Genomic DNA, 24,249 nt, shown 5'->3' on the forward strand with positions numbered 1-24,249 from the left:
AATAGAAATCAAATAATCAGAAACTCAAAAAGTCTTAATTTCCAAAATCACATTGATTAAAAAAAAGTGCAAAAGTGTACAAAGCCTTTAAGATTATTAGTTTTTTTTCAGATGTTCCGTGACTTGCTTCGGAAGAACTACTGATGGGCATCTCTGAGCTGGTACTAGCGGTTACAACTACAGAGTACTGTTTACTGCCAGAAGCTATTGAAGGAACACATTAAGGCCCATTTAGACCCAACAATTCTCAATTAAAATTCGCTCAAACCCGTGTTTTGAGCGATAACCGTTGAGTCTAAATGTGCGGACACTGTGCAGTTCTCGTGCACGAGTCGTTCATCGTTCAATTCTAGTTTTCTTGAATTGAGCGATGAACTCTTATTAGCGGTGCAGGCTGTTATCACAGTCGTCAGCGCTGATAAGATTCTTTCAGCCCGTGTCCCGCTGGTAGTTCACAGTGGGACATTAGCTGTAAGCGTGGAGAACAATACAGCTGCTTGCTTATGCCGAACAGCTGTATTGTTCGCCGAGCTATAGCAGCGGTGTCCCGCTCCACCTGCATAGCTCTTAAGTAGCTACTTAGTTACTATAAACTATGCAAAGATGATCGCTCAAAACTGTTACTCAAACTATCGTTTGAGCGACTTGAGCGATCATCTGTCAGTGTAAATGGGGTCTTACTTTCCTCTGCATTCTGCTGGCTGGACTATTGTTTTAAAACTAAACAAAGTGTGTGTATGTATTTGTATATATAATATATATTTACAGTTTTATTTAGTGTTTTATTATATAATATGATTATTATATCAGTCTCTTCGTCCAGTGTTGTGGTCACACAGTACCTTATTGTCCTTTTGGTTCGCTTTGCTTTACTAATTTGCTTCCCAGTACAAAAAAGAAGTTCATTTCAGGGTCAGACAGTATGTTGGGTGTAATCCGTTAATACATAAATACGAAGATTTAGAATAGGATTATAAAAGTAACATTTAATGGTGTAACACTGCGCTCACTGCGGAAACACTGATGTCAGACCAACTGCTCTGCACTTGGTTTGGTTTTGGCTCTCTGTGGTTCGTGATAATCCAGAAAATGTCATAATCCAGCACAGAATTGCAATAAAATATTTCACAAAACTAGAAGCAAAGGAGTTATCTTTGTTAGTTTTGGTCTTTTTGTTAAAGATTCTCTCTACTTACAAGAAGGCTTTATAAACCTTTTTAGAACCGTTCCATAGTCCATAAGGCCTCCTGCAGACGGCCGGGTCGGATCCCCAGTGAGAATTCTTGCAACGGGATGCGAGCTGTGCCTCTGCACTGACCACTGCAGCTCACCTCCTCCCAGCGTCTTCTCCGCTCCGCTATGTACCGGCTGCCGCCATGCTGGCACATGCGCAGAGCGGGGCCGGCGCGTCACAGTGACGTTTTTTGTGCAGGCCTCTGTGAAGCTCGCACAGAAATAGGACATGCCGCAATTTTGTTTACTGTGCAAGGTTTAACACGGACAAATCGCGGCTGTCTATATAGGATTTCATTATCTAATGCAATCCTATGGCAGCGGGCATGGGCGGAAATTCTGCTGGAAATCATTCCATTAGAATTTTTTGGTTTTCTGTATTTATTACTAGAATTGTTTTTCCCAGATCGATTCGAGAGCGGGTATAGTTTCTTCTTGTGGAGAGCACGTAGTGGTTGTGAGGAGACTTAGAAGGCCATGTATGCTCTTCGGGAAAATGTATGCAAAAAGATTTAGCAGTGTTCCAGCAGCGCCATCTATTAGACCTTTTAATAGGACTTTTAGCCTGGGTTCCCACACAGCGGAATTCCGGCGGAAATCTCGCGGTTTGGCCGGAGCGAAAAACCGCAAGATTTCTGCTGGGAGAAGCGCTGCTTCAAAACCCGTGCCACTTAGCCGCGGGTTTTGAAGCGGCCCGCCCGCTTGCTCTTCCACTGTAGCCGGCGCTCCCATAGAGGAGAGCGCGGCCGCAGTGGAGGAAGAAAAAGAATGAGCATGCTGCGGCCAGCTAATCCGCGCCGCAGTGGTGGCTTTGCCATCCAGTGTGGACGAGATTTCTGAGAAATCTCTTCCACGTGGCTGGCTAATCCCGGGATTAGTGGCCGCAGGCGGATTTGCCGCGGCGAAATTCCGGACGGAACTTTCACGGCAAATCCGCCCTGTGTGAACCCAGCCTTAGAATGACCTGCAATATAAGCCAAAGGCCGGCTGCGCACGGGTGGATTTGCAGTGCGGAATCCAGAGCGGGCATCCGCCTCCGTATTTTTACAGCAAATACTGCCCATAGCATGATATGGGGAAAAAAAGCGCTTTCCTCCACACAAGCGGAAATCAATTGCAATTTTCCGCTCGCAGAGGAAAAATCACATCATGCTCCGTTTCTGTGCGGTGTCCGCACGGACGGCTTCCATTGAAGCCAATGGAAGCTGTCCAACCCACGACCCATCCGCAATGACATTGCGGAAAGATTGCGGATTCCGCATCATTGCCTAGCGACGACACAGTAAAAGCAGAGATTTGAAAAAAAAAACCTGTGCAAACCATCTGCAGTACAATAAAGAAGAAGAAATGTCAGGTACGGGTGGATGCCAACTGGGGCACAGGGTCAGATTCCGCTGCCAACCCGGCTGGCTGTGTGCAGCCGGCCAAAGCCATAGTCTTCTCCAGAAGGAGAAGATGTCCAAGTACAGACAGGTGTTTGGATCTGTGTGCTGTAGGCTGCTGACTGGCTGGTAGGAGGCCTGTGATGTGGGTCGGGTGAGGTATAGTTTGCCAGAAGAGCATGCAAGGCCTCATAATTTCCCTCACACCTCTCCACAAAGAGAGACTACTGTTTTAGAGTACGCCCTCTTTACTAGTTCCTTTTGGTTGCTGCACTGTTACTGCCGAGTCCAGATGGTGAATAGGATTTAAGGGGTGGGGTGGGGGGGAATCGCATGTTGCAGCTTCCTAATTTTAACCCATTAGGTGTAATATAGAAAAAAAATGCAATATGCGTAGTTGTATGTAAAAATGGTTTACACTTGTGGTACTAGAATAAGTATTCTAGCAACCAGCAGTATTGCAGCTTCTTGCCCTGTGAACACAGCCATGGGGATTCCCCCTCCCTGCTCCCTGAATGACAGAACCCTAAGAACTACAGTAATATATATATATATATATATATATATATATATATACATACACACACATATACACGTGTGTGTGTATGTGTGTGTGTAAGGCCTTAGTCAGACGGGCGTTTTTAGCCGCGATTTGCGCATGCGCATGCGTCCGGCGATTTTATAAAACCATTGCTTTACAATGGTATCGGACACATGAGCGCTTTTTATGCGCTCGTCCGATAAATTATAGAACAGAAATCGCAGATCGCTCCTATCTGCGATCTGCGATTCCTGTTCTCTTCTCTATATGTGCTCAATGGGGCCGGCGGCAGCAGCGCCGACCCCATTGAGAACATATAGAAGACAAATCATTCTTCTCTGCCACAGCTATAACAGCTGTGACAGAAAAGAACGATATTTGCCCATTGAATTCAATGGAGCCGGCAATACAGCCGCTCCATTGAAAGCAATGGGCTGCCGGCGTGCGCGGGGTTAATTGTCGGGAAGGGGTTAAATATATAAGCCCTTCCCTGCAATTCATCCTAAAATGTGTTAAAATAAAAAAAAATTGTATACTCACCTTTCCGCTGCAGCCGGAGTCCAGCCGCGGCCGCTGTCAGTTCTCCTGAACTGCTTCTCGGCACTATCAGCCGGCGGGGCTTTAAAATCCCCGCCTGCTGAATGATCTGCCTCTGATTGGTCACAGCCCTGACCAATCAGAGGCAGGTTTCACTCACACACCCATTCATGAATTCATGAATGGGTGAGTGACTGCTGCCTCTCAGCGCTGAGCCAATCAGGGGCAGGTCTCACTCACATCCATTCATGAATGGGTGTGAGTGAGACATGCCTCTGATTGGCTCAGCGCTGAGCCAATCAGGGGGCAGGTCTGACTCACACCCCCTTCACACCCACAGCAGGACGGCCGCGCGGAACTCCGGCTGCCGGGAGCAGGTAAGTATATATATATTTTTTATTTTTACACATTTTAGGATGCATTGCAGGGAAGGGCTTATATATTTAAGCCCTTCCCGACAATTCATCCCGGGCTCGCCCGCAGCGCATTGCTTTAAATGGAGCGGGCTCTATTGCCATCTCCATTGAATGCAATGCGCTGGACAGCTGCGGCCCGTTTCTAATGAAACGCGGCTAGGAGCAGATTTTCGGGCGATTTGCGGGCGACTTGCGCGCAGCGGTCACGCGATTTGCGGATGCGCATCCGTCATGCGATCCGCAAATCGCGTGAAAAAACACCCGTGTGACTAAGGCCTCAATGTGGTTTTTTTTAGCAACAACCTCTTTTTCCCCATTTTCATACGGGGCGCGTTGACCTTGACACATTTCTTTTACATGCGCCTGAAACCATAGAACAGTCCTTTTTTACAACCGTTTTAGCTGTAATTTGAATGAATGTTGCAATAAATATCTTTACTAGTTAACAAGTAATTGCACGTTACATAGTGTGCCATTATGTATGGGCCACCCTGTATATTACACAATGGGTATTTCTTGCTATATATATAAATTTCTGAATCTCTAGTGTTTCGTTCTAGCTGTGAGGAGGCTTGGAGACTCCGAGCAGTATACTTACAGTTAGCTTCCAGCACCTTTGTGTAGAAAACCATGTAATGAATCCAATACTTCATAGCAACTTACTTAAGAGACGTATCGGCTACTTCATCCCCGGCGCGGCGTCAAGTCCACTCACCATCCAGAAATGAATGCTCTCTAATGAAATGATGTAACCTTTTTTGGGGTTCTCACTTGGATCATGTCTTCTGCACAATGATCTAATTGCAACCCTCGTGGGGCAACTTCTGACCAGTTAGCATGTCATCACACTGATAGGAAGCAGCGAATCTGTTTTATAGTCCCCTTCATATCATCTTGTGCAACTGATAGGAGATGTCTGGGAAGCCGCCTGCGATGCTAAACATTCTTAGCAGATTGTGTAACCAGTCTTGTAAAATACTTCTAGTCTTGCAAGAAATAAAAAGATTGCTTTGAGTCTGTGCTTTAGGTTGAGGCATATCCTGTCCTGCTGGTTACTATTTAAAGGTCTGTCTATATGAATCTGTATATATCCAATGTGTAAAGACGTCAAATGTAACAAAATGCAAAAAAGAAGAATGGAATCTCCACTAGACCTTAAACTGATCTTATCATCACTTGCTAGATGACCAAAATTTGGAAATTGATATTTAAATCAACCTTTTATGACGTCTCTCTTATAATGCCTTGAAGCTAAAAAAGTGACAACTGGTGTTTTTGAATATAAAATAGAACTGCTTGGAGGTTGTTACTTCTGTTCTTCCCCCTAGAGGCACAGCTCCCAACTCCAAACAGGAGATTTCAGATTGCCCATAAGGGAAATTCCTTAAAGCATATTTGAGTTTTCAGATAATTTTCCAGACTAAGCTGCCATTTCTGTACATGAGGAATAACACTTTCGGGATATAATATATCTTGTATCCTATTTTATTTTTCCTGTGCAGGGTATATATCTGATTCTTCATCCTCTCAGAACTGGTGGGAGGAACCTCTGCTGTGCTATGTGTTCAGTGTTCTACAGACTGTACACAGAGAACTGCAGGGATCCTGCTTTCTACCTGTCTCTTACAGACACAACCTCATGGCGTAAGAGGGTGCAGAAAGATTTACATGTGTATAAACAGCAGGAGATCTTACCATTATCTCTGCGTGCAGCATTCATGTGTTTCTCTCTTCCCCTGCTCCCTGCATACAGTTCAATGAGCATGATGTTTCACCAGGGTCCCTGCTCTCCTAGCCTCCCCTTGTCAATAAAGAGCTAGCAGACAGTGGACAGCAAGGCAGGAGGAGGAAGGGAGACTACATATTAGAGGGATTTTTCAGCACAAAAACATCATATTATGTAAATAATGTAAATAGCCGTTTTTCTAATTATCACACTGACTGTAGTATAAGCATGAGATGCTTGAAAAGTTAGTGCCGGTTTAAAGAATAGTCTTTCACTTTGCCATAACTTTAGTGTATGGACTGGTACATGTTCTCCTGCTACTTCTTTACGGCTGTGTTATATTTTTGTTTTGTCTTGATTTAACACGGGGCTGGGGGGCATTTTTGGATTTAGTTGTGTTTATCAGGTTTTCACTGTATGAAATAGAATGGCAGAAAAAATACTGCATTGTGTTTAGCAAAGTAAAATGATTTCATGTTTTAAGGCAGTGATGGGCAACCTTTTGAGCTCGGTGTGTCAAAATCCGCCAAAAAATCTAGCATAACTCGGGTGGTGTGTCACTTCGAGAAAAAAAACATAAATTTGCGGTATTTACAGTTTAAATAACAAAAATGCATAATTGTAATATATAACTGCATTTAATAAACCCAAAACACCAATGGCACAGGCCCTCGGCTCTCCCAGCCTCCCTCTCACTTATCTCAGTAATGATGAGCCCCAGGCAGTGACAGAGGCCCCCCCAGGCAGTGACAGAGGCCCCCCCAGGCAGTGACAGAGGCCCCCCCAGGCAGTGACAGAGGCCCCCCCAGGCAGTGACAGAGGCCCCCCCCAGGCAGTGACAGAGGCCCCCCCAGGCAGTGACAGAGGCCCCCCCAGGCAGTGACAGCGGCCCCCCAGCAGTGTTCGTGCCCCCGAGACCCATATACTTACCCCCTCCACATCCTGGAAGCTCCGGTCCTCCTCTGCCCTCCGCGCCGCTAGGAGCGATGATCTCCATCGCACACTGTGACGTCTGTGTGCTGCCGGACGCCGGATGCTCTCGCGGAACCAAATAGTAGTGGACATCGGAGAAGGGGGGAGGAGGATCCCGGCTGCACACTGACATCACGGTGTGCGCCGGGATCAGCGCTGCTAGTAGCACTGCTTACTGAATACCAGCAGGGAACCGCAGCCCCTGCCGGTAGTCACTACTAACAGGGTGAACGGCCGACAGCGGCCGCGTGTCAGCGACTATGGCTATGCGTGTCAGTGCTGACACGCGTGCCATAGGTTCGCCATCACGGCTTTAAGGAGTTCTCCAGGATTTTTACTATTGATGACCCCAGGACAGCTCATCAATAGTTCGTTGATGAGTCTGCTGTTTGGGATCTCTGCTGATCGCTGGGCCCGCTGACCGTACAGACAGCCTTGGAAGCAGATAGCACTGTCCGTATTGCAGTGGCCCGATTTGGACTGCAGGTCTTGTGCCTGTATGACTAACCTGGGCTGCTAAATGTTGTGCAGTGCTATCTGCTTCCAGCGCGGTCCGTACTGACAATCAAACTACTAATGACAACCTGTCCATCCGTCCATCCGTCCATGCGTGAGTGAGTGGGTTTCTGGTTGACTTACATGCTCCACCCCTGATCACATGACGGTGACATCATCACAGGTCCTATATGCACACTGCTGCTGTCTGGCAAGGTGTTCGTTAGTATTCCATAGCAACTGAGGCTGAAGGGGGTTTGTAGTCCGCCCGTAATCTGCACAAGAATGCAGGACCTTTGACGTCACCATCATGTGATCGGAGATGGAGCATGTAAGTCATTCACATATTTCATAGCAATTAAGTCCACCCATAATCTGCACTAGAATACATGACCTTTGATGACATCACTGTCGTGATCAGGGGCGGAGCATGTAAGTCATGCACTCGGGATGAGCTTCACAGTCATGTGATATGGGGCGGAGCTTGATGGTGATGTCATCACAGGTCCTTCATCTCCAGTGCTGCGTTGCTTCTGATCTCTGTTGTATGGGATGCACAATGTATGTAGCAGTGCTGTGTGTGTGACGTGCATGTAGCAGTGCTGTGTGTGTGACGTGCATGTAGCAAAGCTGTGTGGCGCATTGCACCACCAGAAACATTGATTATATAATTTCGTAATAATTACAAATCAACTACTATAAATGAGCTATCCTCGGGATAACTTATCAGCAAAATACCAGACAACCCATTTAAAGAGGATCTCTCCTGACTTGTCCATTTTAGAAAATAATTCCCCATAAAATAACAATTTTGGAGCATGCTTTCTAAATCTTTGTTGTGCTGTTCCTCTGTTATTCCATCTGGGAATATATGAATAAATTGACAACTGGGAATTACCATTTCTCTTGGAATGGGTCACTGTGGACAAGGTGAGTGGGAGATCGCAGTTGCCATTTTATTGATATATTTCATGGAAGAATCAATAGAGGAACAGAGCAGAGTTTTTAGAGCTGACGACCCAGGGGAATGCAAGCATTTAAGACGTCGGCCACATTAGGAGAAGTTACAGGTCATGTAAACCCACACAGCTAACTTTACCGGAAGCTGGTCCCCCCCCCCCCCCATCCCCCCATTACTCCTTTAGATCTTTTTTGTAAATTAGTTGAAAGAACAGCAATATGATGTCTTGTTCTAAGAATGCAGCTGCTTGAATTATCAAAAGTATCTCATTTCCTTTTAGTGCTGTTTCTCTATTCCCACGTATGCATAAATGTAAAGATCTCAGCTGCTTGTAGCCAGTACTGGGAAGTGAGTATGTAAATGATGGTCAACAGGATCTGTATACCTCTATAGACAGATTCGGGATTTAGTTGCATTAAAATACATCTCAGATTTTAACAGTTTTTTCGGGGGATCATTGTTCTGTACTTGCTCCCGGGGAGGGTAGGCTAACAGCAATGTTTTTAGCACAGTTTGCTTGGCTGCGTTTTGCCCCCTGCCATGAGTGCTTGTTTAAGGATTCCCCTTGTTACGGAGGAGGGAGTTTGAGTCTTCCACTTGGTTCATAGGGAGCTTTAGGCAGTTTTGCACCTTCATATGGGTTTTCACCTGATTTCTTTTTCCTTTTTTTTCTTCTATATGATCCTTTACCCTTGATTGTGATCATATAGTTCAAGCTTTTTCCTATACAGAGAAGGGAGTTCGAGTCTTCCACTATTGTCTACTTGCTTTATGCAGGATGCAGCCTGGATTTTTAACTTTTTAGAAAGTGAATTTAAATTTCTGTCTAATAAAAGTTATATTTTAGGGAACTGGGTATAGGGGTTAATGCCTTGGGCATTTGTTTTCCCTTTCTCATTTATGACACTTACTGAGTTTATAAGCCAACTTTGATCATCTGCTCAGTAAAAGACACAAGAAATCCACCCCTGGATTTTGCCAAAAAGCACCTAAAAGAGTCTGACTGAAAAACAGTATTCTCTGATCTGATGAAACCAAGATCAAACGTTTTCGCCTCAATTGTAAGCGTTATTTCTGGAGGATATCGGTCACTAATCATCATGTGCCCAATACCAACTCTACAGTGAAGCATGGTGGTGGCAGCATCAATCTTTGGGGGGTTTTCAGCTGCTGGGACAGGGAGACCGGTCAAAGTTGATGAAAAGTTGAATAAAGTTAAGTACAGAGATAATGAAAACCTGATCCAGAGCTCAAGGGACCTCTGGCTGGGCAGAAGGTTCACCTCCCAACAAGACAATGACCCTAAGCACAAAGCCAGGACAACAAAAGTGTGGCTCGGGGACAACTCTGTGAATGACCTTGAGTGCTGACTTGAAGCCATGCGAACATCTCTGGAGAGACTTGAAAATGGCTTCCACAGATGGTCCTCATCTAACATGCCAGAGCTTGACAGGATATGCAAAGAGGAGCAGCAGAAAATCCCCAAATCCAGGTGTGCAACCCTTGTGGCATCATACCCAAGAAGACTGGAGGCTGTAATCCCTGCTTTAATTTAAGTACCAAGTACAGGGTGTGAATACTTATGTCATTGTGAAATTATGGTTTTTCATTCTTTTTAATTTACAAAGATTTTTAACATTCTGTTTTCACTTTGTCATTATGGGGCATTGAGCGCAGAATGATGGGAGAAAAATTTTTACTTTTTTATTGTTTATTGGCTCAAGGCCACAAAAAAACAAAATGTAAAAAAAAAGTGAAAGGGTCTGAAAACTTTCTGGACTCGCTGTATATGGCCAGCTTTTGTGGAATTAATTCAGAGTCCTAAAGCGTCCCTAGAAAATACCATGTCACTTTTTTTTTTTAACTCACCAATTTAGGATACTTCCTCCAAGTATCTTTTATTTATCATACGACAGTGCACAGAAATCTCCTTAATGTCTAATGAATTTCTTCTGACAAGGGCTCATACCCACGGACGGAGCGGGATACACCTGCGGATTTAGGCCGCGGGAGTACTGCAGTGCTAAACAAAAAGTCCCCGCTGCTGATCGCGGAAAAACACACATTTTTCCACGGTCCCCATTAATTTTATATTAATGGAGACCTCCACTGCGGAAAAAGGCTGTGAAATAAAACATGCCACGTTTTTTTTTTCCCGCAGCGGAAATCCGCTGTAGATTTACGCATTTCAGCACTAACAGGCAGAAAAGCTATTAGGTTCAATAGAACCAAATCACTGCGTTAGTCCGCCGCGGGGAACGTGGCAGAAATTGTCGGTTGGCATTAATTAGCCCTAAATAATCTTCCCCAAAGAACTAGCTCATGTTAACTCATTACTGACCTGACCTCACAACCAAAGCAATACACAGCAAAGGATACTAGAAGAGTTCTTCATGAGGTGAGGCACATTACTCTGTATAGTGGCAGTCACGTATCCTTCGAAGGAACGAGCTTGTTTCATATGTTGATCAACACAGTGCTGCGGAAGGAAGTTCATGTGCCGTGTAAAGTTACACTTAAGTACTTCCTCAAACAAGCTGTCTTAAGTGACTTCTCATAGAGGAAAGTGCGTAGAATGATGATCCGAGAGGTGAAACAAAAGGAGGCAGGAGGTAAGTCTCAGATATGTATATTTAGGTTCAGTCTTATCAGCTCCTGTAAGCCACTTCATAAGAGCACAGTTATGTATTTGCAGTTGTTTAGTTGTTTGAATCCATCTAGTTATTACCTGATGAGAGCAGATCGCATATACTGTAACTACATTGATCTGTTTGGTATCTAGAAGAGTCAAAGTTCACATACAAACAAGGGGTCTCTATATGTGGGCCTCCTTTTGAGTATGTAGACTTTTTTTAGAAATACTTAAAAATATTTTCTAGAAAATGTTAGGAAACAGAATAGTCACGGATCCAACCATATAGAGGCGGAGTTATCATTTGTTTTGCGCCTGTTTATTGGCAAAATTTGCTTGGTTTTCATTCTTTTTTCCCATTTGTGCAGGATTTATTAAAGCAACTTTATCGTCTTAGGAACAAAGTTTGTCCAGGGACCGGAGGAGGGGACTTGTATTCCCTGGTGCCTTCCTCTATGGCCACTCTGCTATGGATCTGCTGATAAGTGGGGCCATTCTGAATGAGCTGCTAGCCCAGACTTTGGGGATATTCAAACTGTCTTGTCTAAGTTCACACTGTCTTAATATTAAGGCTCATTTACATGCAAAGACAATATTTGAAACAATTGAAAGATTGACAGTTTTAAGCCCTATTTACCCGCAGCGAATCTCACTCATAATTTGCTCAAATGATGGCATATGAGCGATAATCGTTCACTCTTCGGCTGAATGATGATTTTAAGGGGAGCTTAAAATCCATCGTTCAGCTGGAGAGTAGATAACACAGACCGCACTCTGTGTTCTGCACCGGAGTAGCTGATTACATTGTATTCAGCTGACAGCCCATGCGAGAACAAAGGAGCTGATTGCAGACCTCAGTGCTTGGATAAGATGCCGCTCTATAACAACATACTTTTATCCTTTTTCCTGGCATACAATAACCAGCTAGTTCAGATGATACTTCATGGAACTTCAGCTTTTGCAAACCAGTGCTACGGCCATCCTATAGTGCAAGGTTCTATCCCTTATATGGAATAGCACATGCTATGAAGAATTGAAGTACAACCTCTTATACATTATGCTATATTGATGTAAATGTATTTTGCATCTAGACGGCAGGCAGTATGGCTTTGTAATATCTCTGCACTTGCCAATCCCACACATCTAGGTAACTAGAGATGTCGAGCTATTTCCAGCTTTCTTCTATTATTAATGAGAGCCTGAGGCTCTTTAATAACGTACTGATTAATTAAAGCGTCTTGTGTGCATGATGAGGGAGATCACATATGATGAATGTGAGCGCAAGATCTATAGATATATGTCTATCAGCTGTTTGTAAGGGTAGCTTGGAATCTTGTAGTTTGTATCATAGAATTGCAAAGAGGACCCCGAGTACACCACCTTTAATGGTCAGATGTGTGTTTTACAATATTCCAATTAATTTAGGGTTAAAGGGGTTATCCTAGTTTTATTGGCCAACCAGAAATATTATATATGCTATCTTTCGAGGCTATGTAATGCCCCTTCATCGGGATTAGTTAGCTTATACCTATAGATTATACCTATATGTATACAGAACAGAACAGAGACATAGGGCCACAAACTACAAATGGGTATCTGCACAAAAACTTGAGACTTTTCCACTTTCTAAACCGGCCTCGACACTTTACAAAAAAAAAAGTGGTTCTGGCTTGTCGGAGAAGGCTTGGTAGCCCCAGACCTCCAGATTTATGTACAATTCACCCCAGAAACTTGTGTACATTATACCAAAAAATGTACGCCAGGTCAGATCTGACATACATTTCTGTCTAGACGCCCGGGGAAAATGTACTAATCCGGCTCAGGAAATACTGGATTTAGTCAATTTCCCCCATAATGTGATTAATTTACATTTAAAACAAGCAGGATGACAAATGGGAGGAAAAGCGCAGCATTTACATAATGATAAACTAGAGTCCTAGGACTAGGGTTTGTGTATAAGATGAGGAGAAGAGGTGATAACTAGGAAATCACAGATAAGGTTATGGGTGTGACGTATTCAGGTAGTGGGACATATACCCCGGGGCTATGTTATGACCATGTGTTAATGTCTGGAAAGTCCTCATTTAGTTTGAATTTCACTACTTTTCTGTATCTAATGTTTTTAAATAGTCTTTTTGAGTATCAAAACTTTTTAGATCCATTGAACTGGGATCCAATCGAGAGAAATAGATCCCTGCGGAGGTATCCAGCTTCTTCGTTATTGTGTGACTGTATAGATTCGTCCTGCATTGTAGATCTGTTTTATTTCTCTAATATAGATTTCTATACTATATGTATATGTACTACATCGGAGGATGTACAGGCGAAAGAGTCAGATTTTAAAGTTCTGTTGTATGTTGGGTATGTGGACAGTGTTGTCCAAAATGGTAGGATGCTGGTACAAGTCTTGCAAGGGAAAGTGCCAGTCTCTGATAGTGATAAGTGGGCACTTCTGAAAAGGAGATTTCTTAAGTTTGGTGACTGTATGAAAGGTACATCTGGGAATTTTCCTAAAGTTTTATGGAGTATGTGTTGGAGATCAGCAGTGATTTTTTTATTTTGATGTTCATCTAGGGGTTGTATGTCTTCTCCCTTCTCCTCAGTTATATTATGACTAGAGATGAGCGAGCACCAAAATGCTTGGGTGCTCGTTAATCGAGCCGAGCTTTTTGTAATATTCAAGAGCTCTTTTCGAGTAACGAACCCCATTGAAGTCAATGGGAGATTCGAGCATTTTTGCAATGGACCCGCCATGTGCCGAGTGTTCTCGTTCTCTCTCTCTCTCTTTCTCTCTCACTCTCACTCTCTCACTGCTGTAGACGTGCGCAGAAAGTGATAAAGCGGGGAGGGGCCAAAAAATTTCCCTCCTCTCTAATTATGACTATAGCGCGAGAAAGGGGCATAAAATAGCCTCAAAAGCTTAGATATATAATGTTTCTGGTTAGCCAAAAAAGGTATAATCTCTTTCATACTTTTGTCTTTTTTTTAATTTTTTTTTTTAATACAAGTTACTGGGCCTACCTTCAAGATAGGCTACTGATATCTAGTCGGTGGGGGTCAGACTCCTGGCACCTCTTCCAATCAGCTGTTTGTAGGGACTGTAGTGCCTGTACTTTTCTTATATCCATTTTGAGTAATGCAGCTTTGTCGCATTCCCTCCATTAGGACAAACGGTACTCAGAACAGTCATTATGAAAAGTACAGTCTACGGAGTACTAATAGATTCTTGGCCCAATGTAATCCCTGAAGAGGTCCTAGTGCTTGCTTGAACACTGTACCTCTTGGAGCAGCTTATTGGCAGTAGTGTTTGAAGTTGGACAACGATCAGATATTGATAGCCTATCTTGAAGATAGGCCCCAAATCTGAAAATCTGGATAACACCTTAAAGCATCTGGTTTTTCAGGGTGGTCACCCCAACAATAAAGCCTACCGGAGATCTGAATTGAGGTTGAATTGGGGTTATTTTATTAATAGGGCATATGGATATCTCCGAGGCAGATTCTTGTATTACATATTCGGTCTACTGCAGCTAGAGAAATAGTTGGCATGAGATGACCCTTTTAACTAGACCATGCATGTAATGATAGCTAAATATCTCAACCTGAAGGGTGATAATTAACGACTGTTATTATGTATTTATTGCCAAACTGTTCTTCCTTGATCAGTGAGATCATTTATTGTACAGGCTTTACTATTTTTCTGTTTCTCACGCTTCAGTGCTAGTGTTTACTTCCATGTCATCCGAAAAAAAAATGAATACAGGTAAACGGAACGGTGTGATACTTAATACCTTACAAGCTATTTTCCGTAGCGGAAAATTATTCTTGTCATGGGAAATATTTTTTCATTCCGTCTTAACGACCTGGTAGAAGATAAACAGCTTTGATCCAATTTCTAAAGAATAGTTTGTGAACTCATTTGCACTTTATTGGCCTGTTTTATGTTGCAGTAGCGTCCACTAGTTGTAGAAATGACCCCTTGACGTCTCATTTATTTATTCTTTTATGTTTTGTCTTCTTTCCCACCTAATTGACTAGTTTTATGAGTAGATGTGTAAAATGATATTTTCATCTTTACAGCTGTTGATCCAGCCCTGCAGAAAGACCATCGAAACCAAACTAGTGGATCACCTGCTGGTCCTGCACAATCATCCTCCAAATACCATAGAGCCAGATCTGGAGGTGCTAGAGATGAACGGTATCGCTCAGGTAAGAAATAGGCATTTCACTTCTGCAAAACTGCTTTAAATTTGAAAATGTACTAGCCCAAGTTGGTTTTCCATATGGGTCGGAAATGTCCCTTTCTCATTCAGCCGTAATGGTAGTTATTTGCCCCTTACTGGTATCGCAAAGTAATGCCAGAACTATTTCTCACTTTTCCACTCCGATGGATATCCCTTCGGAAGTTCAGTTATTACTTACTGCAGAGGGTGAGGCATTATGGATGGACTTGCTCTGTAAAGAAGTTGCCATGGGGTTTGAGCCCATGCCTTTAGTGGTGTTTGACCCAGATTTTTCTTTTGAATGGTGTCATTTGAATTAGAAGATTATTAAAGGCCATAATGGAAACGGTACTTGAAGTGTCTGTGTTTTTTTAAAACTCCCATTCTAATTTTTAGGGTTGATTTTGTTTTTACATATTTTTTACTTTTGTAAGTTTTATTTGTTAGTGCCGGTTTTGTGATTCTACCATTATGTAACATAGACTGCTCGTCTGGTGAAAGTTTTGAAAGTACGTCCTTATTTTACGAGCCTCTTCTCCAGTTTCATAATTTAGCATAAAATCCATTAACGTTTTTTTTTTTCCTTCTACTTTCATTTAGCAAAAAACCCTAAAAACTGAATTTACTCTGTTTTCGGTACGCTGTCAGTTTCGATGTAAATATACAGTGGATATAAAAAGTCTACGCACCCCTAGTAAAATGCCATCTTTTTCTCATGGTAAAAAATCCAACAAAGATGATTTTAGATTTTTTTTTTATTGTGACCCGTTATCTGTGCAATTACATTGAAAAACAAACTGAAATTATTTAGGAGTTGAAAAATTAAAAAAGAAAACTAAAATGTGGTTGCCTATGCACGCCTTAAAACTAATACTTTGCTGATGTACTCATTGACTTTATGACAGCATTTAGTCTTTTTGGGTAGGTGTCCATCTTGAGTTGGCACTCCTTGCCCACTTTTCCTTGCAAAAGCTTTACAAATCTGCAGATTGTGATGGCATTTCATGTCTAGCGCCCTCTTCAGGTCAACCCACAAATCTTCAATGTGATGCAAGTCTGGGCTCTGGCTGGCCAATTCCAAAGTTTTGATCCTTTTCTGGCGAAGCCATTCTTTTGTTGATTTGGAAGTCTGCTTTCGGTCGTTGTCATGCTGAATGGTGAAATTTCTCTTCATTTTCAGCTTTTTAGCAGAGGCCTGAAGGTTTTGTACCGAAATGGTCTGATATTTGGAGCGGTTCATAATTCCCTCCACCTTGACTAAAGCCCCAATTCTAGCAGCAGAAAAACATCCCCAAAGCATAATGCTGCCTCCACCATGTTTCATTGTGGGTATCGCGCTCTTCTGGTGATGCGCAGTGTTGGCTTTGTCACAAACATACCTTTTGGAATTATGGCCAGAAAGTTCCCCCTCGGTCTCATCAGGCCATAACAAGTTCTCCCACATACTTTTGGCAGATGATGTAGGTTTTGCCAAAACATAGCCGGGCTTGGATGCTTTTCCTTGTTAGAAAAGGCTTCCGTCTTGTAACCCGACCGCACGGCCCAGACATATGAAGAATATGGGAGATAGTTGTAACATGCACTACACAACCAGTACTTGCCAGAAATTCCTGCAGCTCCTTTAGTGTTACTGTAGGCCTCTTGGCAGCCTCCTGCACCAATTTTGTTCTGGTCTTTTCACCAATCTTCAAGGAATGTCCAGTTCTTGCCAATGTCACTATTGTGCCAAATGTAATCCACTTCTTGATGACATCTCGCTGTGTTCCATGGTTTATGTAATGCCTTGGAAATTTTTGGTCTCCATCTCCTGACTGATACCTTTCAGCATTCAGATCCCTTTGATGTGGGTGTTGGAAGCTCTTTACAGACCAACTAAGAAAATCCTCCTAGAAGAGCCGAACTTTATATGGGATAAATCAGAATCTTACATAATGGCAGCGGAGTACTGACTACTATTTAACATGAGTTCAAATATGATTGGCTGATTCTGAACACAATCACATCCCCAAATATAAGAGGGTGTTCACACTTATGCAACCTCATTATTCTAGCTTTGGTCTTTTAATTTTTCAACCCTAAATTATTTCAGTTTGTCTTTAAATGGAATTGTACAGATAACGGGTCACATTGAAGATGGAAATAAATCTGAAGTGATTAACTAATCACTGTAGGGTTCGTGAAACAATAACTAAAATATAACTTTTAATAAATATTGCATTAAAAAGGGAACTTGAATTGCAAGTTTCCGAAAGACACACAAAGAACATAAAAAAGGAATTTTTTTGCTCCCCAGCGGATGATCCCAACCATGCCCTAGTGCGGGATACTGTGTTTCATGGAGAGCAATTAGTTCCAGTTTAGTAAGAACCAATTTTGCGGCTTTAGCAATAGTCAGAGGCTGCCACGTAAATGCAAGTGGTGTATCTGAAGCCGTTTAGATACAGGGTCAACCGGACTAGTATACTCAAGAGTTAGCACGGAAATTTCCTTGTTCAGTTAGTAGAAAGTTCCTTGGTCTGGTATGTGCCTGGGATATCTGGGTTTCCCTTAGAGCGCACACTTTCTGATAGAGACCAAACAGAAGAGACCTTAGCCGCCAGCCTACCACAAGGGCTGGTGCTGCTACCACTCTGGTCTTTTTTATTTTTGAGGGGGAATCTCTGGGGGAATTTCTAAATCCTTCTTAGTGATAGCATCTTCTATCTCTCCCCTTTACATCTTCAGCTACAGTTTGGCTTGCGCTACTGTTGAGCAATTGAGGATTTTTCTATCTTTGCGCTATTGTTGAGCAATTGAGGATTTTTCTATCTTTCTGTCAGACGTATTGCTAGGGATTAGGTTCCTGATGACGCTGTGTTGATTACAGCAGAAACGCATCGTGCTAACTCTGAGTATACTAGTCCGGTTGACCCTGTATCTAAACGGCTTCAGATACACCACTTGCATTTACGTGGCAGCCTCTGACTATTGCTAAAGCCGCAAAATTGGTTCTTACTAAACTGGAACTAATTGCTCTCCATGAAACACGGTATCCCGCACTAGGGCATGGTTGGGATCATCCGCTGGGGAGCAAAAAAATTCCTTTTTTATGTTCTTTGTGTGTCTTTCGGAAACTTGCAATTCAAGTTCCCTTTTTAATGCAATATTTATTAAAAGTTATATTTTAGTTATTGTTTCACGAACCCTACAGTGATTAGTTCTAACGGGCCATCTGGTGTTCGTCCTGCTTCAGTGATTGAAGTGATTAACTATTATGCTTAAATGACAAAAATGTGGCATTTAAGCCGGGGTATGTGGACTTTTTATATACCTGTAAGTAGATGTGATTTGCACTGCTATTTTCTCCCTGACGTAAATAAGGAGCAATACTTTTTGCTCATTCACATGTAGCAGAATTGGTGCAGAATTTCCACGGTAGAAGATCCGCACTAGAATACACATCAATTCAGCATCAAAAACCGCACCATTTAGTGGATCTTGATGTGGATCTACAGCAGAATCTGCTAGGGATTCACCGCAAAAACTATCAAAATTGGCACCAAATGATTTGGATTTTGACACGGATTTTGGTGTGGATGCATCCACAGCGCAAAATCCGCTAGGTGCGAATGTACCATTTAGACTTTCTTTACTGCTTCTGATACACAAAATTTCAAATGGATGTTATGCTTATGGCATATATTGATAGACACGTTACCTTCTAGATATCCACACGGAAGCAGTCCAAGCTGCGTTGGCAAAACACAAAGAACAGAAGATGGCTTTGCCTATGCCAACCAAAAGGAGGTCAACTTTTGTACAGTCTCCTGCAGATGCATGCACCCCTCCAGGTATTCTAATTCTAGTAGTTTTTGCCTTAAGTTACAATATTCTCAATGTTAACCTCTGTTCACATTACCGTTCGGCTTTCTGTCTTCCCATTCTGTCATGGAAGAGGGAAAACGGGATACCAAATCCATCCTATGCTTGAAATGAATGGCGCTCATCAGACCCCATTGACTGTAATGTGGTCTGCCCGGCTTCCATTGTGTCTCTTGGCGTATGCTGCGCTATTTTGTGCCAATATTCATAAGCTTTGCATTAACCAATAGTTAATGTTCTACCTCACAGACACTTCATCAGCCTCTGAAGATGAAGGTTCTCTAAGGCGTCAGGCCGCCCTTTCTGCCGTTCTCAATCAAAGTTTACAGAATACAGATTCCTGGATAAATAAGTCTATTCAGGGCTCCTCTACATCATCTTCCGCGTCATCTACATTGTCACACGGGGATGTTAAGAGCACCAGCGGATCCTTAGCCGATGTTCTTTCCAATACTCACATAGGTAAAATAACTGGATCAGGCTTGATACAAGAAAATCCTATTTTTCATATCTGCATTGCTGCTTCATTATGCATCTCCTCTAAACAGTCATTGTGTATTTATGTGAATTATGAGTTTACAGTTGTAGTTCAGCACTTTTGGAATTCTGGTAAAGTCTAAATGGAGACCACATTTGGATACTTATTTGTGCCCATCTACCTCCAGGAGCTACTCAGTTCTTGCTTTATAATAGTTATTAATTATTTTTTTTTTACTTTTTGGGGAGATAAGGTTATGAATAGTAGTAGTAAGATGTGTTCTAATTAGTGATGAGCGAGCATATTTGCTAAGGGCAATTGCTCGAGCGAGCAGGTACGGGCAGGTACTCGCTAAGGGCAATGCTCGTTCGAGCAATTGCCCTTAGCAAGTATGCTCGCTCATCTCTAGTTATAATCATAGCCTGTATTTCAAGGCTATGGACACCTTTGCACTGATGCTTTTATTTTTTCTTTGTTTGCTTCCTAAATGCAATATTAAGACACATTCTAGTCTTCATTAAAACCTCCCTACTTCTTTGTTGCTGTGGAGTCTGTGTAACTCCTTCACATAGCCGGCTGCCCTGCTGGTTCTGATATAGATCTAACAGCACACTGCTCCTGAATGTGTCAATCACTAGGAAGGGTTAGGAGGTTGTACATTGCAGATCAGAGAGAAAAAGCATCCAAGTTATCAGGGATGGCAGGTCACAAAGCCTATGGAAGAAAGCACACATGGCAGTTTTCAGACAGAGGGAAGGAGAGATCATGTAGACTATGTACAAGTATAGAGGGATAGTGGAGCACTAATAGCAAACTCTGTAGAGGAGGGGGAATCGCACACTTCTCAGCATCAGTGTCTGTCAACATAAGGAGAAAATATCCTTCTTGGGCTGCAGAGGGAGAAATTCGTACTGGAATGAAGCTGTCCTGATACATGAAGGCTAGTGATGGCAGCTGAATATCGGACACACAGACCTCACATCCCGCATGTATTCCCAGATGAGAAAAGTCTGAAACTAGGAACAGGTAGTAAACTGCATATCAGGGGGTCTGAAAATGATTGATTGAATGAAGGTGTCTGTAGCTTTAAAAAAGGTATTCAACTTTCAGCAAATTAGGCTTATTCATTGTGTAATGAAAAGTGATACTTTTCCAATGGATTTTCTGCATTAATTTGCACAGTTTCCTAAATATATCTATTTTCTGTCACTCAATATGAGGCTTCATTATTTACTATAAGGAAATAAAAGATCTGACCTGGGATTCTGATAAAAATGCATGTGCTAGCCACAAGAAAGCTCCGATAACGGTACTATATAACCTTGTGATCGTCACATGACCAGAGCAGATTTTTATCCATATTGAGTGAGTACAATAAGAACTCTTCAAAGTAATGAACTATTCATAGAAATGGGATATTGGGAAGTTGTGTACCTTCATTATACGATGAATAACATATATTTGCATTTAAAGAGTTACTGCACTTTTTCCAAACTTTTGACATATCAGAGTGACAAGTCAAAAGTTTTGATCATAGGGGTCCTGCTCATGAGATCCCCGCTGATTGCTGGAATGAGGGAGCTGCAGTGCTCACCCGAGAGCTGTTCCCCTTCAGCTGTCTTCATTGTTTTTAGGCTCCTCTCGACATCGGAAGACAGATTCAGAGGTCTGAAGACATCTATTGTTGCCCTCTGTTCTTCTCTCTTCAGTTGCCGAGAGGAGCTGACAGGCAGTGAAGACTGCTGAAGGGGCACAGCGCTCAGGGAAGTGCTGCACCCCACTCGTTCTAGCGATCGGTGGGGTACTCAGCAGCAAGAACCCCACTGGTCAAAACTTTTGACGTGTCATTCTGAAGTTTTTAAAAAGTGCTACTACTTTTTAAATGGGTTGTGTGGTTTCAATATGAAAAACTTTTATGGGCTAGGTACGAGTTTAAATATAAAAAAAAAATAACGCATACTCGTCTGTCTTCACTACTCACTTTCCCCGAGGCACAGCTAACCGGCTTCCACTGCTTTGTCCCCGCCGCCAGAAACCAGGTGACTACTGCAGCCAATCAGAGGCCACAGCAAACTCCTGGCATCATGGCGTCCAGGATATAAGTGCTGATGCCAGGAGTTTGAGATTTGACACTGCTGCCTCTGAACTTTTGAAGCCACACAACCCCTTTAAGTTTTTTTTTTTTTAAATGCCTTTCCGACAGCTCATAGCTTTCAAAGTGTGGGTGGATGGGATCTTGCTGTAGATGAAAGTAAAAAGTAATTTCTCATAGTGTGAAAATATTTATTATGCACCTAAGGAGGAGGCCATCTGGGGGTTTAATTCTAAGCCTGTATTTACAAAGGACAGTCAGAGAAGTCAACACCAGATATTTTTGCTTGGTTACACATGAGTGAAGTATGATTAGAGAATTTGGGCTGTTTAAATATGGCTTTACCTTCCATTTTTACATTGATGTACTCGGTCATTACTTATTTACAGAAAGTGTGTTAGCTCCTCCTGATGTCACAAGCACCACAAACACAACCACATCCTCGTCATCCTCCTCATCCCTGTCCTCTGTACGCCCAGCAAATATTGACCTGCCACCCTCAGGTCTGGTAAAGGGGGTGCACAAAGCAGCAAGAAGGTCCAGCCTCATGGACACCGCAGATGGTAAGAAATCTATTTGGCGTGGACTTATTTTTTGCTGCCAAGGTTTTATTTAGCTTTTTCAGGGTGTGTCGTAATTATATGGATTTTAAAGGAAAACTTGCACAACATACCTACAATATTTTTCTTGTTTGAAGTTTTATTTTACATTCAGACAGAAAAAATAGAATAAATCAGTCTATCTTTCAAGTTCAAGCATTCTTCTTGATCATAACGCTATATTCACATGCAGCAAAAATATTCCAATGGCAAATCCGGCAACACAATCCACTAATGTATCTGGCTGTTGGGGTATGGAGTAACAGCTGGAGTGCCACCAGTTGAGGATAGCGACTCTATGGCGTAATGTGAATACGGAAGTATTGTTAGCGATCTAATTGGCAGCTCATAGTAAAGGCCCATTTACCATGAATTTTATGCTCACCTAAAAATCATCGTTCAGCCAAAGAGTGAAAGATGTGAGCATTTACACACAACGATTATCACTCAAAATTCACTAAAAATCCAACGATGGGTTTTTAGCGAATTTTGAGAGATAATCATTGCGTGTAAATGCTCACATCTTTCACTCTTCGGCGATGATTTTAAGGTGAGCATAAAATTCATTTTTCAGCTGGAGAGAAGATAACACAGAGCACCATGCTGTGTTTGCTGTCCCATGGGTGCTGTGTTCTCCACTGGAGAGCTGATTATATTGTTCTCAGCATGCAGGTCCTGGAGGCTCATTTGCATGCAAATGAAAGTGATAAGCTGCTAATGGACATTAGTGTCCATTAGCAGTTTATGCAAAACGATAATTCAAAACCTATCTTTTGAACGATTGTCTTTGCAGTGTAAATGGGCTTTAAAATGTCGCAAATTGTCCCCTCACCTCTGTGCTGTTTTTAGTCATAACTGATGCTTCAACCTATTATGCAATTACAGGCGTTGCAGTAAGTAGTCGGGTGTCTACAAAGATCCAACAGCTGTTGAATACATTGAAGCGACCAAAACGACCACCGCTAAAAGAATTCTTTGTGGATGACTTTGAAGAGATTGTGGAAGGTATCATCCATCTGACAGATGTCATAGGGATTTATGGACATGTAGTCTCATTCTTTAATCACAAGCGGTATTTGTGTTGAATCAGTATTCTTCATGCTAATAATAAAGTTAGATATTCTGCTTCAAAATGGCAAACCTAAGTGATGCAGTCAGACACAATTGGTATAATCAGAGGTTAGCTGACTTGTCAAATATAATAATCAAGCACCCAGAAGGAGAATGTCAGAATGGAATTAAACGTTCTCTGTGTGATTGTAACGTTGTAAGTGATTACAGTATTAAAGCAAATGGATAATTTATTGTGGAAAACTAAACACTTGAAGGGAGGCTCTAATACCCTGTTGTACCGCCTCTAGCTTGGATACAAGATGTGATATAGAGGGGCATGGAGGCTCTAGTACCCTGTTGTACCGCCTCTAGCTTGGATACAAGATGTGATATAGAGGGGCATGGAGGCTCTAGTACCTTGTTGTACTGCCTTTAGCTGGGATACAAGATGTGATACGGGTACCCTGTTGTACCGCCTCTAGCTTGGATGCAAGATGTGATACAGGCAGGCATGGAGGCTCTAGTACCCTGTTGTACCACCTCTAGCTTGGATACAATATGTGATACGTATGGGCATGGAGGCTCTAGTACCCTGTTGTACTGCCTCTAGCTTGGATACAAGATGTGATACTGATGGGCATGGAGGCTCTACTACCCTGTTGTACCACCTCTAGCTTGGATACAATATGTGATACGTATGGGCATGGAGGCTCTAGTACCCTGTTGTACTGCCTCTAGCTTGGATACAAGATGTGATATGGGTGGGCATAGAGGCTCCAGTACCCTGTTGTACCGCCTCTAGCTTGGATACAAGATGTGATACAGGCAGGCAGGGAGGATTTAGTACCCTGTTGTACTGCCTCTAGCTTGGATACAAGATGTGATGGGAGAATCCTCAAGTGCTTCGCATGGTTTTCAATGGGAAATCGCACTCACATGCACTTTGCACGCCGTGCAATATGTTTTCCTGCCCCATTAAAATGGGCAAAGCATTCCAAGGGAACATCCAAAAATAGGGCAGGCTACAAAAGTATGAGGTCCATATTTG

General features: G+C 42.5%; 1 protein-coding gene across 2 annotated transcripts in view; it reads left to right on the forward strand.

Annotated features, from left to right (window-relative positions):
* Positions 1-24,249, forward strand: part of DIP2B (disco interacting protein 2 homolog B) — a 203,316-nt gene that overhangs the window by 110,388 nt on the left and 68,679 nt on the right. For both annotated transcript variants that reach the window (XM_066584343.1, XM_066584344.1), the window contains exons 3-7: positions 14,976-15,104; positions 18,823-18,948; positions 19,229-19,441; positions 21,939-22,112; positions 23,034-23,153. In XM_066584343.1, coding sequence (XP_066440440.1) covers positions 14,976-15,104; positions 18,823-18,948; positions 19,229-19,441; positions 21,939-22,112; positions 23,034-23,153 — 762 coding nt within the window. The remainder of the gene's footprint in view (positions 1-14,975; positions 15,105-18,822; positions 18,949-19,228; positions 19,442-21,938; positions 22,113-23,033; positions 23,154-24,249) is intronic.

The sequence above is a fragment of the Eleutherodactylus coqui genome, chromosome 1, assembly GCF_035609145.1.
Source record: "Eleutherodactylus coqui strain aEleCoq1 chromosome 1, aEleCoq1.hap1, whole genome shotgun sequence".
Taxonomy (NCBI): domain Eukaryota; kingdom Metazoa; phylum Chordata; class Amphibia; order Anura; family Eleutherodactylidae; genus Eleutherodactylus; species Eleutherodactylus coqui.